At 36.3% G+C, this 15,444-nt stretch overlaps 1 protein-coding gene across 1 annotated transcript; it reads left to right on the top strand.

Annotated features, from left to right (window-relative positions):
- The first annotated feature begins 10,419 nt into the window (after window positions 1-10,419).
- On the top strand, window positions 10,420-11,303 carry LOC136233324 (transcription factor MYB20-like). The gene is made up of 2 exons (XM_066022953.1): window positions 10,420-10,682; window positions 10,785-11,303. Exons 1-2 carry the CDS (start codon window positions 10,420-10,422, stop codon window positions 11,167-11,169), a joined length of 648 nt encoding a protein of 215 aa, XP_065879025.1. The 3' UTR covers window positions 11,170-11,303.
- Window positions 11,304-15,444: the final 4,141 nt, after the last annotated feature.

Below are 15,444 nucleotides of genomic sequence, written 5' to 3'. Positions count from 1 at the left end.
ATGATTAAGAGGCAATTAAATTTAGATGCTTTGATTTAATTGTACTAATATGTTTGTTAAATCTTGAGTGCAAAAATATATAAAGTAGAGACAGGACAAAAAGTCAGCACAAACGAAGCTGAGTAGAAAGGAACTCAGCATGACAGAATAGAAGCTGAGTGGAGCTAAAATTCAGGAACAAAACGAAGCTGACTAAAGCTGAAGACTTCTTCAGGAGCGTTAAATAAAATGGAGCTGACCTTGTAGGAACTCAGCATAAACCGTGAAACATTCGAAAAGAACAAACGAAGCTGAGTAACAGTCAGGATAGCATGAAGGATTCGTTCACAAAAAGACAAAGTCTGCAAATCTTCTGCACCAATAATTGGAACCTCGAAGACACCTAAAAGACTAATTCCGAGAGTCATGGGATGTTGGATTATTGGAAACAGACAACTGGCACAAACAAACAAACCAGACGCTAGAAGACAAACCTGACGCCTGAAGAAAACAGAGAAAGGGAATGCAGGTGCAGTCTGAATCTTTCCAGAGATTGTTCCCCAAAAGAGCCGTTTTGGTAGCAACGGTCAAGACATTTCAAAACAATCAAGTCTACAGATTTTCTTCTATAAAAGGACAATCGAAGAACTTAAAAATACACTGAAGCATCAAAGAAAAATACAAGAGAGAAAGTTTCAAAAGCACTCAAATACAAAAAGAATCTTACACCGACGTTTTTATTCTATGTGTAAAAGCTAGATTGAGTTGTAATCATCTAAAGTGTTCTTTAGTTCAAAAAGGAACAAGTCTGTGATCAATAAGAATATTGAGAGTGTAAAGCTGAGTGCTTGGTTGTAAGCATTTCAGTAGTAGAGAAATCTAGGTGCTGGGTTGTTGCACTTAGTAGGAGTTGAGTAGACGAATAGAGGAAGGTACTCTTGCATATTCAACTGCCTTGTAATTGGTTTGTGCTCTACCATTAAAGAGCTCAGTATTGGATTCAAAAAGCCCGGAGGACTCTGGGGACTGGACGTAGGCAGAGAGGCCGAACCAGGATAAGTGATACTGAGTAATCTCTAAACTCTCTCTTATAACTGCATTTGTTATTTGCTTTATTTACTCAGCATATAAATTGCCTAAGCTGATCCTGAGTAAGTAAGTAGTGCTGAATTAGAAGCTGACCTCCAAGAGTGTCAATTCCTAACTCTCAAGGAAACAACTTTGGTCAACATCTGACTAAAACTGTCCTGTGATATATCTCACCAAGCTGACCAAAGGCTGAGTTAATAAACTCTCAAAATAACTTCTGGTCAGGTCAATTAAAACACGAAAAAGTTATATTAGTTCCTAACCCCCCCTTGGAACTAATTACCAGGGACCAACACTTACAACTCAGGGTAAGTATGAATACTTTGTACTATTAAAATGATTACTTATAGTTAAAATGATCTCAGAGTTAATTAGTTGTATTTGAAATTGTTGAATCAGGACAATGTACTTGACATAAAGGTAGCACTGTTAGTGGAAGAGAGTGGGAAGATTGTTGCCCACGACATATTGCTACAATCAGACATTGACCCAGAAAAGCAGATAATCCATGGGCGACCATTGGGAAAAGACAACTATAGAGTGAAGATTGTGTCAATTAATGATGGAGCTGCACGTTTGCCATACTCGATAAAAGGTGAAATGGAAGTCGTTAGGGAGGCAATGGGATCTATTGTAGCATGGCCAAAAGTGCTATGCAGTGTGAAATCTGTTGAGGTAATATGATTCGTTGGTTGTATTCTGTGTTCCGATTATTTTGTTGGTTGTATTATGTGTGTCTAATTATTTACAGTTGCAATCAGGAGTCAAACAAGGCGACAAAAGTTTTTGAGAAGGCAGTGAAGAAATTAAACAGTCAAGTTGATGCGGTTGATTTTGTTAAGCTGCCACCAAATTTACCACGCCCATTGATGAAGTTGTGCAGCTGGGCAAGAAGCAATATCGATGAAGGTCAATGTATAAGCAGTACGTTTGGACCTGAGTTGCTCAGCGCATAACGATATCAAGCATTGATGCCTACAGATTTATATACAATGGCACACCTACTTGAGCTGACTACAGGCACAATTACATATTATATGAGGTACATGAATGAAATGCACAAATGTATTATTTGGATATCTATTTCATCAACACTTATACATGTATTTGTCCAGTCATCTATATCAGGTATTGGAAAAAGCACAAATGCATGAAAAGGTGTTATTTGTTTATCCATGTACCACTTTTGCAATTGGAACTAAGAAAACACCAACGGACCAGTCGAAGGAGTTGATGGATTGGTTCAAACAGGGTGGTGCTAATTCTATTTTTCTTATTCCTTACAACTCAGGGTAAGTATGAATACTTTGTACTATGTGTTTATCAGTTGATTCTTTGATATTGATACAATTGAAATGGTTATTGTTTGCAGATGACATTGGACTCTGACCGTTAATCACATTAAGAAGAAAAGATCATATTGGTTACATCCATTAAAAATGAGATTGCCAAATTCAACAGAATGCACGGATGTTGTCAGCAAGTAAGTTACAAAATGCTTCTAATATGTACACATTCCAATAGTCGTGTTCCTCACATACATACATGTTGTTACACTTGTTGCAGTGCGATGAAGTTCTATTATGTGTAGAAAGACCCAAAGAAAGTGAAAAAAACCAAACTCAAGATGACACCGCTTCTAGTGAGTTTTATAGTTACCTGAGCAAATGTATATTATCTTTTTTGGGGTCTAACTAGTATATTTCGTTCCATAGGGCATACCTAAGCAACGGGATGATAAAACATGTGGTTTTTGGGTAGTGATGTACATGAGAGAGATTGTCATGGATAAGGATTTAAAGTTTATTGAAAAGGTTCCATCCTTAGACGAAGTCATCAGATTGTACATAATTTATTACCATAATTTTGTGTTGAGGTCTATGATGTTGTTCTAGCTATCACTTATAGAGAAAATTCCTAATAATAAAAAATCTATATTTTGTAGTGGATAAACAAGTGTGCATTAAGTTACAACCAGTCTGATTTGGATGAAGTCCGCAAAGAATGGGCAAATCATGTGCTTCACCTGAAGTGACAATGGATCTTGTGTGTATGTAATGTTTTCATACAATATGATTATATGTTTGTGTACATTGGGTACATTTTTTGTGCTCCTATTTTGGGTTTTGGTGCACATTTTCGTACAATGGTATGGCACTGGTTCTATGTGTATTTATTATGCACAATAGGTGTATATATTATGTAAATAATGGATACGTAAAGTTATATGTGAAGTTATAACTTTGTTGTAATTGCAGTAGTACTATCATATAATTCAATGGCAGTATGTACATGTGCATGAAAGTGTTACAGGTTATGCGGCACAATTGACAAAAAAAGTCTGTCGTCTATTGCAATATTGAATGAGCGCTAAATTAAAAAAAATGTCATATTATGATGCGTGATACGATACCAGGTTAATGAAATACTGTCATGACTAAAACGTTAAGATGGCATAAACCAAAAATAAGACTATCGTCTAATAATTTACGTAGTCAAATATGACTAATTTTTGTGACAGTTTATTAAAAGAAAATGTCATGTGAAATCCTCTCACAAGATAAAAAAAAATTTAAACAGTTCGTCATCTCAAATACCTTCCCATGATAGTAATAAAGATAAAAAACTGTCGTCTTAACTTATCTACAATCACAAATACGAGGATAAAATGTGCCGTATGACACGTAAAATGTCTATTGTTTTACAAACTCCAGTGATGGAATATATAAAAGATTTGTCATTAGAATGAAACCAATATGACGGTTCCAAATAAAACTAACATTATCGTAACGTGGAAAAGGTGACAGAAGTCTAGGAAGCGTGTGTCATGTGTTGTTGTTATAGATGACAAAACTCGACCATTGTCTGATGCATTATCAGACGGCAGTGAGCCCCGTGATAGATTTGAACCTTGCAGGACGACGGTTTTTAACCGTCATCTGAGAGGCTATTTGGCATAGTGTTAGGTGCTTGGTTAGGGAAGTATGGTTTGTCTTGTATACATGAAAAGTAGCTTTTTTTTCCAAAAGAAAGGGATCCTTGCTTTTTAGAAAAGCAGCTTTTCCAAACAACAAACAACAAACTGTAACAGCAAAAAGCAAACAACATGTAAACCAACGAACCCTAAATAAATGATTAGACGAATCAATGATGAGATTGACATTTGAGGTTTTAGTATTAAGTGCTTTAACCACCACCTTGCATCCAATTCAATCATCACTTCGGCACAGACCCCATCTTTTTAGAAATTGAAGAGCATATAGAAGCCCTAAATCTTCAACTAAATGAGGGGATAACAAGCCAACTTGAGGCCAAGCATATATGCACACAAATTTATCCCTATGATTTCGAATAATGCCTCCAAGCCCCACATTTTCACTAGTCGGAACACATGCTAGATCAATATTAAGCTTCGACCGTCCTAGGGTCGGAGCCACCAAACGAGTCAGACTGTGAACATTGACGAAAGAGGTTGCATAGTAGTAGCCTCCTCAAATTGCATCAGATTGGAATTACAAAATTGAATTGTGATACGCAGCGGAACAAAATTACCATTCCAATGGCATGTGTTCCTTTGAGTCTTCAATGCCCATAACCCTATACAAAGCCTTTTTCACTCGTTGAGACTCCAGTTATGATTTTTTATCTGAGTATCTAAACTTGTAACTTAATGTCCAAACTTCCTGTCGAACCTTCTAATGGTATCCCTAGTGCAATCATACATGTCTATTTATAAGGTGGAAGTCGAGTCCTTATTTTTTTTAGGAATCCTTCCTCTATTAGAAGTATTGTTTTAGGAGAAGTCTTCTATATAGAGAAGTGTTTATCCTGGTCGTATGGGTGTTTCCCTTAATAGGGAATGTTACATGGAAGTCTTTGATGGATCTAAACGTATGTGCTTCTACACGTGGTATTAGATTAGAGGGGTCCCTAAAGTGCCACATATCCTAATTCGTTTTATATGGTATCATATGCCCCCTTTCTTTTCTGAACTCTTGTAGGGTTCGATAAAGGGAGAAACGTCTTCAGCTTTGGCCATTTTCCTTTGGTCTCTTTTATTGTTTGTGCCATTTCATTAGACACATGTTGTTTAAGTGGCATGCTTTCATTGGCTTTTTTTTTGCGTTTGTCAAGGGTTCTAGTATGATGATTATGAGCATTTATTGAGCTTATCATTCCTTATTTTTTTCGTTTACTCTTCTCTCCTCTTATAAAAGGTGATTTGAGTTCATTTTGAGCTTTTTCTACTGCCTCTAAATCCTCATAATTCCCCAATCTTTTCTTTTTCATTTCAAGCTCTGATCTGTTCCTTTCCTTCAGTAAGTTCATTTCCCTTTTTCTTTCTGTACTTAATCATTTGATTGCTATGGGTTGTAATAAGCCACGAGTTGAGTAGGTTTCTGACTCCGAGACTAAAAGAAACAACATTCATAAGCCTAAGAACTTTGCGCATCCTTCTACCTTAAATGACTTGTCTTTAATGGAATTGGTTTCCTAGTTTCCCGAATTCGAGCATTTGGGTTTCGCTATGCCTGAGCAAAATCAAGTGACGCCTAATACTTCAAAGGGATATTTGGTCTTTTATCGCCTGTTTATAAAGAATGGGGTTCATCTCCCCTTCTCTTCAAGCATCATCAATGTGCTGAATGAGTTTAGTACTTATCCTGCTTAACTTTCCTTGAATGGTTGGATGGACTTGCTTAGGCTAGTGAAAGTGTGTGAAGACCTAGATATTAAGATGACTAGCTCTTCGTACCATTGCATATGGACTCATTCCATGAGGTCGGAGACTAATGAGTCTCTATGGATCTCGAAGTTTCCTTCAAACTGATAGTCCTTCATGCGGAATAAGACCTCCAGTAACAAGGCTTTTAAACCAAATTCGTTCTAGGTTTTTCCTTTAAAAGATGAAGGTGGGAGGCTAGTGAAGGGGGCTTTGTATCCTAAAGGATTTCCCTTTTAGTCCTATTAGAATGAGGACCTTGTAAACAAGGAAAAGTGTCCTCTTATACTTCTACCAAAAAATCTGCTAATGCTTAAGCTTTAAAAGCCTGACAAGGCTCAAATGAGATTTCGAATTCTACAAGTTTTAAGGCCTATTCTGCTAACCTTCCTGATGTTTCTAGTCGTTGAAGTATTTTTTGAAGGGGGCATATCTGTGCGGACCACTATTGGATTCCTTTGGAAATAATGTCTTAATTTTTTAGCCGTGATGACTACGGTGAAGGCTAACTGCTCTAACCTATGGTATCGTGTTTCTGCATCCCGGAGTACTACTTATGTAGTAGAGTAGAAACTTCTCTCCCCCTTCTTACCACACAAAAAGTGACGCCTAATACTTATACCTGAGCAAAATCAAGTGACGCCTAATACTTCGAAGGGATATTTGGTCTTTTATCGCCTGTTTATAAAGAATGGGGTTCATCTCCCCTTCTCTTCAAGCATCATCAATGTGCTGAATGAGTTTAGTACTTATCCTGCTTAACTTTCCTTGAATGGTTGGATGGACTTGCTTAGGCTAGTGAAAGTGTGTGAAGATCTAGATATTGAGCTGACTAGCTCTTCGTACCATTGCATATGGACTCATTCCATGAGGTCGGAGACTAATGAGTCTTTATGGATCTCGAAGTTTCCTTCAAACTGATAGTCCTTCATGCGGAATAAGACCTCCAGTAACAAGGCTTTTAAACCAAATTCGTTCTAGGTTTTTCCTTTAAAAGATGAAGGTGGGAGGCTAATGAAGGGGGCTTTGTATCCTAAAGGATTTCCCTTTTAGTCCTCTTAGAATGAGGACCTTGTAAACAAGGAGAAGTGTCCTCTTGTACTTCTACCAAAAAATCTGCTAATGCTTAAGCTTTAAAAGCCTGACAAGGCTCAAATGAGATTTCGAATTCTACAAGTTTTAAGGCCTATTCTGCTAACCTTCCTGATGTTTCTAGTCGTTGAAGTATTTTTTGAAGGGGGCATATCTGTGCGGACCACTATTGGATTCCTTTGGAAATAATGTCTTAATTTTTTAGCCGTGATGACTACGGTGAAGGCTAACTGCTCTAACCTATGGTAGCGTGTTTCTGCATCCCGAAGTACTACTTATGTAGTAGAGTAGGAACTTCTCTCCCCCTTCTTACCACACAAAAATAGTCCCTACAACCTCATCTACCACACTAATATAGAGGTAAAGTGTTTCTCATACGGCAGGTATACTAATTACGGGTGGTGTGGTCAAGAAATTTCTCAGATCAGAGAATCTGAACTTATAATTGAATGTCCGAACTTCCTGTCGAACCTTCTAATGGTATCCTTGGAAGACAGAATAATGGGTCAAAGAGGGGTCGGAATCCGCGAACCTATCTGATGCCTAAGTCAATAGGTGTTGGAAGGGTCGAACAGTATGATTTGTTTAAGAGATAGAAGTATTAACCTACCCTTTAGTGAAATCATACCTGTCTATTTATAAGGTGGAACTCGTGTCCTTCTTCTTTTAGGAACCCTATATGTATTCAGAATCCTTCCTCTATTGGCAGTCATGTTTTAGGAGAAGTCTTCTATATGGAGAAGTCTTTATCCTAGTCATATGGCTATTTCCCTTAATGGGGAATGTTCTCTTTGATGGATCCAAAGGCTTGTGCTTTTACATGTGGGTATTAGATCTGAGGGTCCCTAAAGTGCCACGTGTCCTAATTCGTTTTATACGATATCACGAATAAAACCTTCAAACTAATCAATTAATAAATATGATCCACGCACTTGATGATCAATTCCCAGTTCATCCCAGAATTGGGTCGAATATCCATGAAGATATGAACATAATGCTCCCTAAAAACTTCATAGAAAATGTAAAGATTATCATTAGCATGCATTTCAATGTCAAAATGTCTTTAAAGGAATAAAAAATTCTGACAGGCCTTCCAAAGAAACATTTTTATTCTTGACTGGATTGTAAAAGACCATAATCAAATTCAATCCAGAATTCGAAAATCATCCTACAACCCACTGAACTTATCCTAAGAAACACGGTAGCCTGACCGAATCGAATCCATACCTCTTTTTATCAAAATTCCATACAAGCTTATCACTATCTTCCTAACCCTAGGATGAATAGAGAGGATTCAGCACACATCGTCCTACCCAAGAATTGAATGGAGAAACGAAACATCGCTCCCCATATCCAAGCGAAGGTCCAGGAGTTGAAGATCCTCAAGCCCAATTATTGTAGGAGTATAAACTAAGTAATTCAAAGCATATCCTCACCATGGATCCTACTAAATATCGACTATAACCTATTCTCGATTCGCCAATGTAAACCTTGCTTAAGCGTGTCCCGAGAACTCTGAATGCTACGCTAGATCATGCTCGAATTAGAGCCTACTCGAGATGATAAAAAGTCCCCTCTTGGGAAATATTTAGCTTTAAGAATACGATAAATAAATGCATCTAGTCCAGAAATAAGGCTCCAAGCTTGCTTAGCTAACATAGCAAAATTAAAGGAACGAAGATGTCTGAACCCAAGGCCACGTGTTCCTTCCTATAAAAAAATTTTCTCCCAAGAGGCCCAATGGATACATTTTTCCCCTGTCGGATTCAAACCCCACGCGGAGAAATTCATCATCCGCTGCAACTCCTCACACAACCAAACAAGAAATAAAAAGGTGCTCATACAGTAGGTAGGAATTGCCCAAGCCATAGATTTTAAAAGGACCTCCTTCATGGCTTGAGAAAGCAGCTTCCGATACCAACTGAACAAGCAATTCCATAGAAGATTTTAAGATAGCCGAAAACAGCTTTGTTATTGCGGCTGACTAGTGCAGGAAGACCGAGATAGTGGCTCAAATCCAATGTTTGATGGTGATGACTAGTGGTGAATTCTTGATCGGTGTCCTTCCCTGTGGGGGACGCCGTGGGGATCGACGGGGGGAAGCTCCGATGCTAAAGTCAGTATAAAGTAATAGAATAAACTGTAAGCACAAAGTAGGGTTAAGGAGAGCGTGAATGTGTACCTCAATAGCTTGGGATGCAAGCTATTTATAGTTATGTAGTTGTAACCCTCGGTAACTAGAAAGTCTCCATTAATGCTCCATTAATGGCGGTTACCGATCTCCTTCAAGTATGACCGTTAGCTCATTAATGGTTTATTAGTTGTCTTTATCGGGAATCGGCTCAACCGTTCAACGGGCGGATCGAGGTGAGATGGCGGGTCTCCCGTATGCTTGACTATGGATAGCGTGTGGAGAAACCTATGTGATTCGCCATCTTGGTAACTTGCTTGATACGCCATAGCTTTCTCGATTGCCTTGATACGCGGTCGTCTGACCAATTTCCCTTTTAGTCCCGTAAATAATATCCGGATGTTATCAGATGGATACCCAAGATGGTTCTAATAACAGCTCGAAAGTACTCAAAGACGTTTTGGCTAAAAAAGATGCTAGATTTTTGGAAGTTAATAGCTTGGCCTGAATCCCTTTCATAACGGGCAAGGATGCCTTTCAAAGCGACCATATCCCCCTCTATAGCACCACATAAAAGGAGAATATCATCAGCAAACATGAGGTGATAAAGAATAAGGGCACTCCTAAAAATCTAACTCATCATGAGGACATTCGAAGCTTGGGCCTGAAGTAACAGCCAGGAAAGACCCTATTCATAAATGATATAAAGGTGCAGAGACAATGAGTCTCAATGTCGGATATCTCTCCCATGAACAATAGGACCAAATAGAGAGCCATTAACCGGAATTATATGGGAAACTAAGGTGACACACATCATAATCCATTGAATCCGGCACTCACAAAAGGCTAATATTATGAGTATAGTATCTCATATTTTTACATGTCGCATATAATAAAGATAGTAAAATTATACATGAGTTTCAACTATGGTATGAAAATTGTTATTATTACACAGAAATTATAGGCTGATATTAAGATTGGCTTGTAAGACAATAATATATAATTGTAGAACAAGAAAACGATCAAGATACACAAATCAGTACCTCTTATTTGATTCAACTAATTAAAAGAAGGAAGTGGAAGAAATTGATTAGAAAAATAAAATTGATAATGGTTTAGAGGCATGCATCTTTGTCTGTCCTCTAAGAGTTGGGTCCGACGACAAGAATGGCCAGCTTTGAAGAGACCAAAAATTGTCAACTGAAACAGAAAGAAGACGACCCACGTTTAGTTCTTCTTTTGTGTAGAAAAGTTTCATGTCTCCAATTTGATAAAATAAAATAAATTGTAATGTCAATGATTGACAACATCCATCCATCCTCTTATTTTATAGATTTAATGATCTGTCAAGCATCTTTGGCCACTATAAATCTCCTTTTTAATTAATTAGGTCTTCATATTCAGAATGGGTAGACAACCTTGCTGCGACAAGATCGGACTAAAACGAGGTCCTTGGACTATTGATGAAGATGAGAAGCTTGTGAGTTTCATCCTTAACAATGGTATCCATTGCTGGCGTACTGTTCCTAAATTGGCAGGTTTGCTACGATGTGGAAAGAGTTGTAGACTTCGATGGATTAATTATCTGAGGCCTGATCTTAAAAGAGGCGGTTTTACAGACACCGAAGAGAATCAGATTATTCAGCTTCATTCCCGTCTTGGAAATAGGTAATTTATACTAGTATTTGATTATTACTATAGATGAGTTTTTATGGATATTGATTGATTTGATATATATATATATATATATATATATATATATATATGTAGATGGTCAAAGATAGCTTCCCATTTTCCAGGAAGAACGGACAACGAAATAAAGAATCATTGGAATACTAGAATCAAGAAGAAACTGAAACAACTTGGTTTAGACCCCGTTACTCATAAACCTATTCATTATTCTGATTCTGATTCTTCTTCTGCCGGAAAGGGAAACTTAGATGATCAAGCCACTATGCATCATTTAGAAAGCAATAATAATAATAATAATAATTCAGTTGAAGAATCAAACAGTGGATGTGGATCTTTAGAAAGCAATTGGGTTCATGAACATGATGATTCTATTCTTTCTTGGGATTATTCCTTCAATCATCTACAAGATACTGATATTTTTTTCCTGCAAAATACTCTATTTCCTCTTCCTATGGATTCATGATGATTGTGACCCATTTGTTTGCTTTAAGGTTTTAAGTTCTAGTGCTGTTCATTTTGTTCCGTTGTTTCACTGTCAAATATGGCCAAAAGGTCATGGTTTGGTCTCCTTTCTATAACTCTGTACATTTTGTCAATCCTGAGATTTCATATTCAATTGTATATTTCATTTATTGCCTAGCAAAACACACACATATATGTATACAAATTTATAATTGGTTTTTGAGTAGAATAGAGGAAATGGTTAGCTTAATAAAATACTATTATATTATCCACTGGGAGGGAAGATGACCAAAGGGTATAATGTCGTGCTAACCACTAAGTGATGCAGGAATGCTTTGCAAGTTGAAATTTTACACTTGCCAAAAGAAAACAACAATATAAAATAGCTAATGCTAATGCTAATTCAAATAAAAGGTGTATGGATTGAAAAATGTTAGTAATAAATATTTCTTTGCCTAAACTGATGATCAATAATGTAAATTTTTAGGAGAATAGGTAGCTTCTTCTTCTTTCAATTTGGTGTTTTCCACAAAACAATGAAACATCAAAAACTTTTCAATGTTTAAGTCAATATTCTCGTTAAGAGTAATAAAATAAATAGGCTTAAATAAATGTATGTGTAATAATCATAGGTTTCACCAGCCTTTTGATATACTCTCCTCACAGTCCTAATTAATGTAGGACTAAATTAAAAAGAATACTGCCTCTTAAGAAATCCCTTCCAAAGTGTATAGCATAAAAAATCTACATGTTCATTTGGATCCTACAAAATCTGATTCAGTCTATTCGGCTCAAGCCCCAAAGGCAGCCCTAATAGATAACATTCGACATGTTATCATAAACTCTCTCCTAAAAGGTTAAAAACACCTTATAAGGCTAACATGACGTTTTAATACCTCCTCCCACTAACATGAAGACATTCTAAGACTCTTTTAGCATTTCAAAAAATTCTTTATAATGATAGTTGTTACCATCACATCACTCTACTTATTATTTTTCTGCAAAAAAAAAAAAAAATATACGTGAGAATTCCTTGTGGTCATCATCCCTTTGCTCCAACGACCACCACTTCTGCACCTCTGTTGTGATTCAATAAGCTTTCCTTCGTATATTGTTTTTTCATGCGAAGGTACTTCTTCTTGCATTGGTGACCTAGGGTGGACTTCTCATCACACCGAAAACACAAGTTTTTTGCCCTCTTATCTGCCAATTCTGCCTCAGCCAGTCCTCTATTTCTAGGTTGTGTAGTTGGTTTGGTATTTGGGTTGGAGGAAGGAAATGATTAAGAGCATTAGAGCAAGTTTACTAGTTGCAACTCACAAAGTTGGAAAATGGTTCCACCTCATCATAAAAAAAATATTAGTAAAAAGGATTTGGTTTTGGATCCTCTCCTGTCTAGATAAAACAGGAGAGATCCTGTTAAACTCATCGTTCTCTCATCATTGGAGGGCTAGGATTTAATATATTATTTATTAATTAATTTATACTTTTAAAAGTTTAATTCTCTCATCGTTCTCTTCCCATGATCCCACCAGTTACCCCTTTTTATTTCCCGTGTTTATAACCTTCTCTCCTAGTTCATTCCTTAGCTTCGTAAATGTTTTGCTCTCATATTCAATTATGGATTTCTAATAAATTTTGATTTGGGAATTAATTAAGGGGTAGAATATTGCGTATATAATTGAAGGAATTGCTCATTCAAAAAAATTGAAAAGAAATCAACATAAGAGGGAAAGGAGATTCTGCAAATTAAAAAGTTGTTCTTTCTCACTGATTACTTGTTAATTCTACAAATTGAAGTCGTAGTAATTTTATATACGATTCAAGAGATGAATAAAATTGAAACTTGTAAATTGTTGGTGAAAAGAGAATTGATAAACAGAATTGTTGTTGGTGTAAACAACAATAAACAAAATCTAAAGAAAATTATCCATAGAAAACACTACCAATCCAATTCTCAAACACTGATCAATCTGAAGTTTTTTTTAACCCAACCCAGAAAAGATATGATATTTTGTGAGAAGGCAGAAGATTTCTTTATACCGATCCACAAAAAAGATAGTACTGTGTGACGAGAGAGAAGTACAGAGAGTTCAAGGAGAAAAATGACACACACCTTTATATTTACAGAAGTTAATTATGTTTTAAATTTCAATATTTTAATGAAAATATTTTAATGTTATCCTAACCCTTAATATTAATTGAAGGGATATGATGAATTCAACTGGACCTCTCCAGTTTTGATAGAACATGAGAGGATCCGAATCCGAATAAAAAACACCCATTAAAGCTCTTTGTTACAAGATGTTATTATAAAAAATTAAAAATCAAAATGACTTTATTAATAATAAAAACTTACCTTTTAAAATATGAAACCTGCTATAATTAAGAGTTGTGAGACCCTTCACTTCTGCCACTTAGTATTTTGTGAAAAAGGTTAACTCTTCACATATAGTGTATGTAATACACTCTCCAATGGCTAAGCTTCATTACCTTTCCTGATATACACAAAGCCCTTTTTACTTCTTTTTATTTTAAGTGTGGCTTTTTCAATTTGTTTGTTCCTACTGTATGTAACTTACCTTGTCTTATAACACTAAAGTCACAACAAGTTTAGTTGTTGGGTGTTACAAGCTTGTTTATTTATGTAACAAGCTTGTAACACCCACTAGTGTTGCTCTTAGGTGTAGGAATAAGTAGGGGTTTATAGTTAGAGGTACTAGATGAGGAATTTATGGGATGGGCGACTAGTTCTTTATTATTATTGATGGCTCTAGTTGGTTTAATAGCATTGAGGTAGGCATCTTGCAGCCTAGCTAATGCATATGCATGCTACAATGTTTTTGGCCCAAGCATCTAGACTGGAAAACCCATTTCATCCTTGAGTCTACTAAGAAAATAAATTAATATGTTTTCCTTTGATAGTGTGACCTTGTGAGAATAAAACATCAAATCAAATGCTTCTATGTATTCTAACAGGGTTCCAGTTTGTGTTAATCATTTCAAATCAGTCTGGGGTCTTCACAAACCATTTGCCCAAATCGTCCCTTAACTGCAATCACATGTTCCTCCTAGGGGATCCTCTACTTTTCCCCTGTTCTTTGGTGCCACTCCAAAGCTCTACCCACCAAATGAAGGGAGCAAAGTTTTACCTTAGAATTTGGGGGAGTAATATCAATCTGGAAAAATCGATCACAGCCCACCCCTCTAGGTCTGAGCCGTCAAATCTGGGAAATTCCACCCGGTGAACCTCGTGGAGAGCTGGTACTATTCATGGTTACCGTTGTGCGGGTTCAAGCTAACGTTCGGATTAACCCTGAAATTGGACCCAACAGTGTTTAGATTTTGAACCATTGACTTAAGCTTGTCGACAATTGTGGTTTGCTGCTTAACAATGAACTCTGTTAGATAAAGAAGTAAGGATAGATACAGAATGAGAAAACTCAAAGTAAGAGTCAAGAAGTGGAAGAACATAATCAGTGGCGAATAAGGGATTACTCGGTTGGGGGCGATTTTACACGTGTCTTTGGGAAAAAAAAAAATTGCTGAATCTTTGAATGGTCAAGAACCAAATTTAAGTATTAATGTACAATTTCTCAAAATTAAGCTAGATTTCGTTTAATTGTCCTAATAGTAAAAAAAAAAAAAAAAATTTAGGGAGGACTGAATATGTAAAAAAAATTTAAAAAATTTGATTTCAGATTTTGATTTAGACAAGCCTAAAAAATTAGAAATTTGGATTTATGGAGTACCTAATAGGTCCAAAATATTGAAATTTTGAATTTTAGACAATCTTAAAAACAAGTGTTTTTAACCATCTCATCTACCTTTAAAGAATGAAATATTTCTACATAAAATTTATATAGACTATTACTAATATTAGGGGGGCCGAAACTACTCGTAGCCATAGAAATTTCAGTGGCCGGAGAGGCCCGCCCACCCCTGTATCCGCCCCTGAACGTAATAATGCTATTGGTTTGGCTACGAGAACTGCAAATGACAAAAATAAAATCATATATCTTTCTTTTTCTTCTTGTCGTCTTTAGATTCGACAAAGAAAAATCTTATCCTCTTGTTTTTTTAATTATGCATTCATTCTAATTTGGATCTATAGATTCAACTTTTTCTTCTCCTTAATTATGCATAATGTTTTTCACCTCTAGTTTCCTTTTCATTCTAAGAATTCATTTTATATACTGGTTGTGTTGACTTGATTAGATGATTTTTACGGGGGCTAATTACAAATCTAACCCAACTAAGAGGAGTCATTGACATA

This window comes from Euphorbia lathyris, chromosome 6 (genome assembly GCF_963576675.1).
Source record: "Euphorbia lathyris chromosome 6, ddEupLath1.1, whole genome shotgun sequence".
In the NCBI taxonomy this organism is placed as follows: Eukaryota; Viridiplantae; Streptophyta; class Magnoliopsida; order Malpighiales; family Euphorbiaceae; genus Euphorbia; species Euphorbia lathyris.
This window is presented reverse-complemented; position numbering and strand designations above follow the sequence as displayed.

Excerpts from the sequence above, each read along its gene's own strand:
- LOC136233324 (XM_066022953.1), top strand. The coding sequence starts at position 10,420 with ATGGGTAGACAACCTTGCTGCGACAAGATCGGACTAAAACGAGGTCCT. Across the intron at positions 10,683-10,784 it reads CATTCCCGTCTTGGAAATAG|ATGGTCAAAGATAGCTTCCC; the intron begins GTAATTTATACT and ends ATATATATGTAG.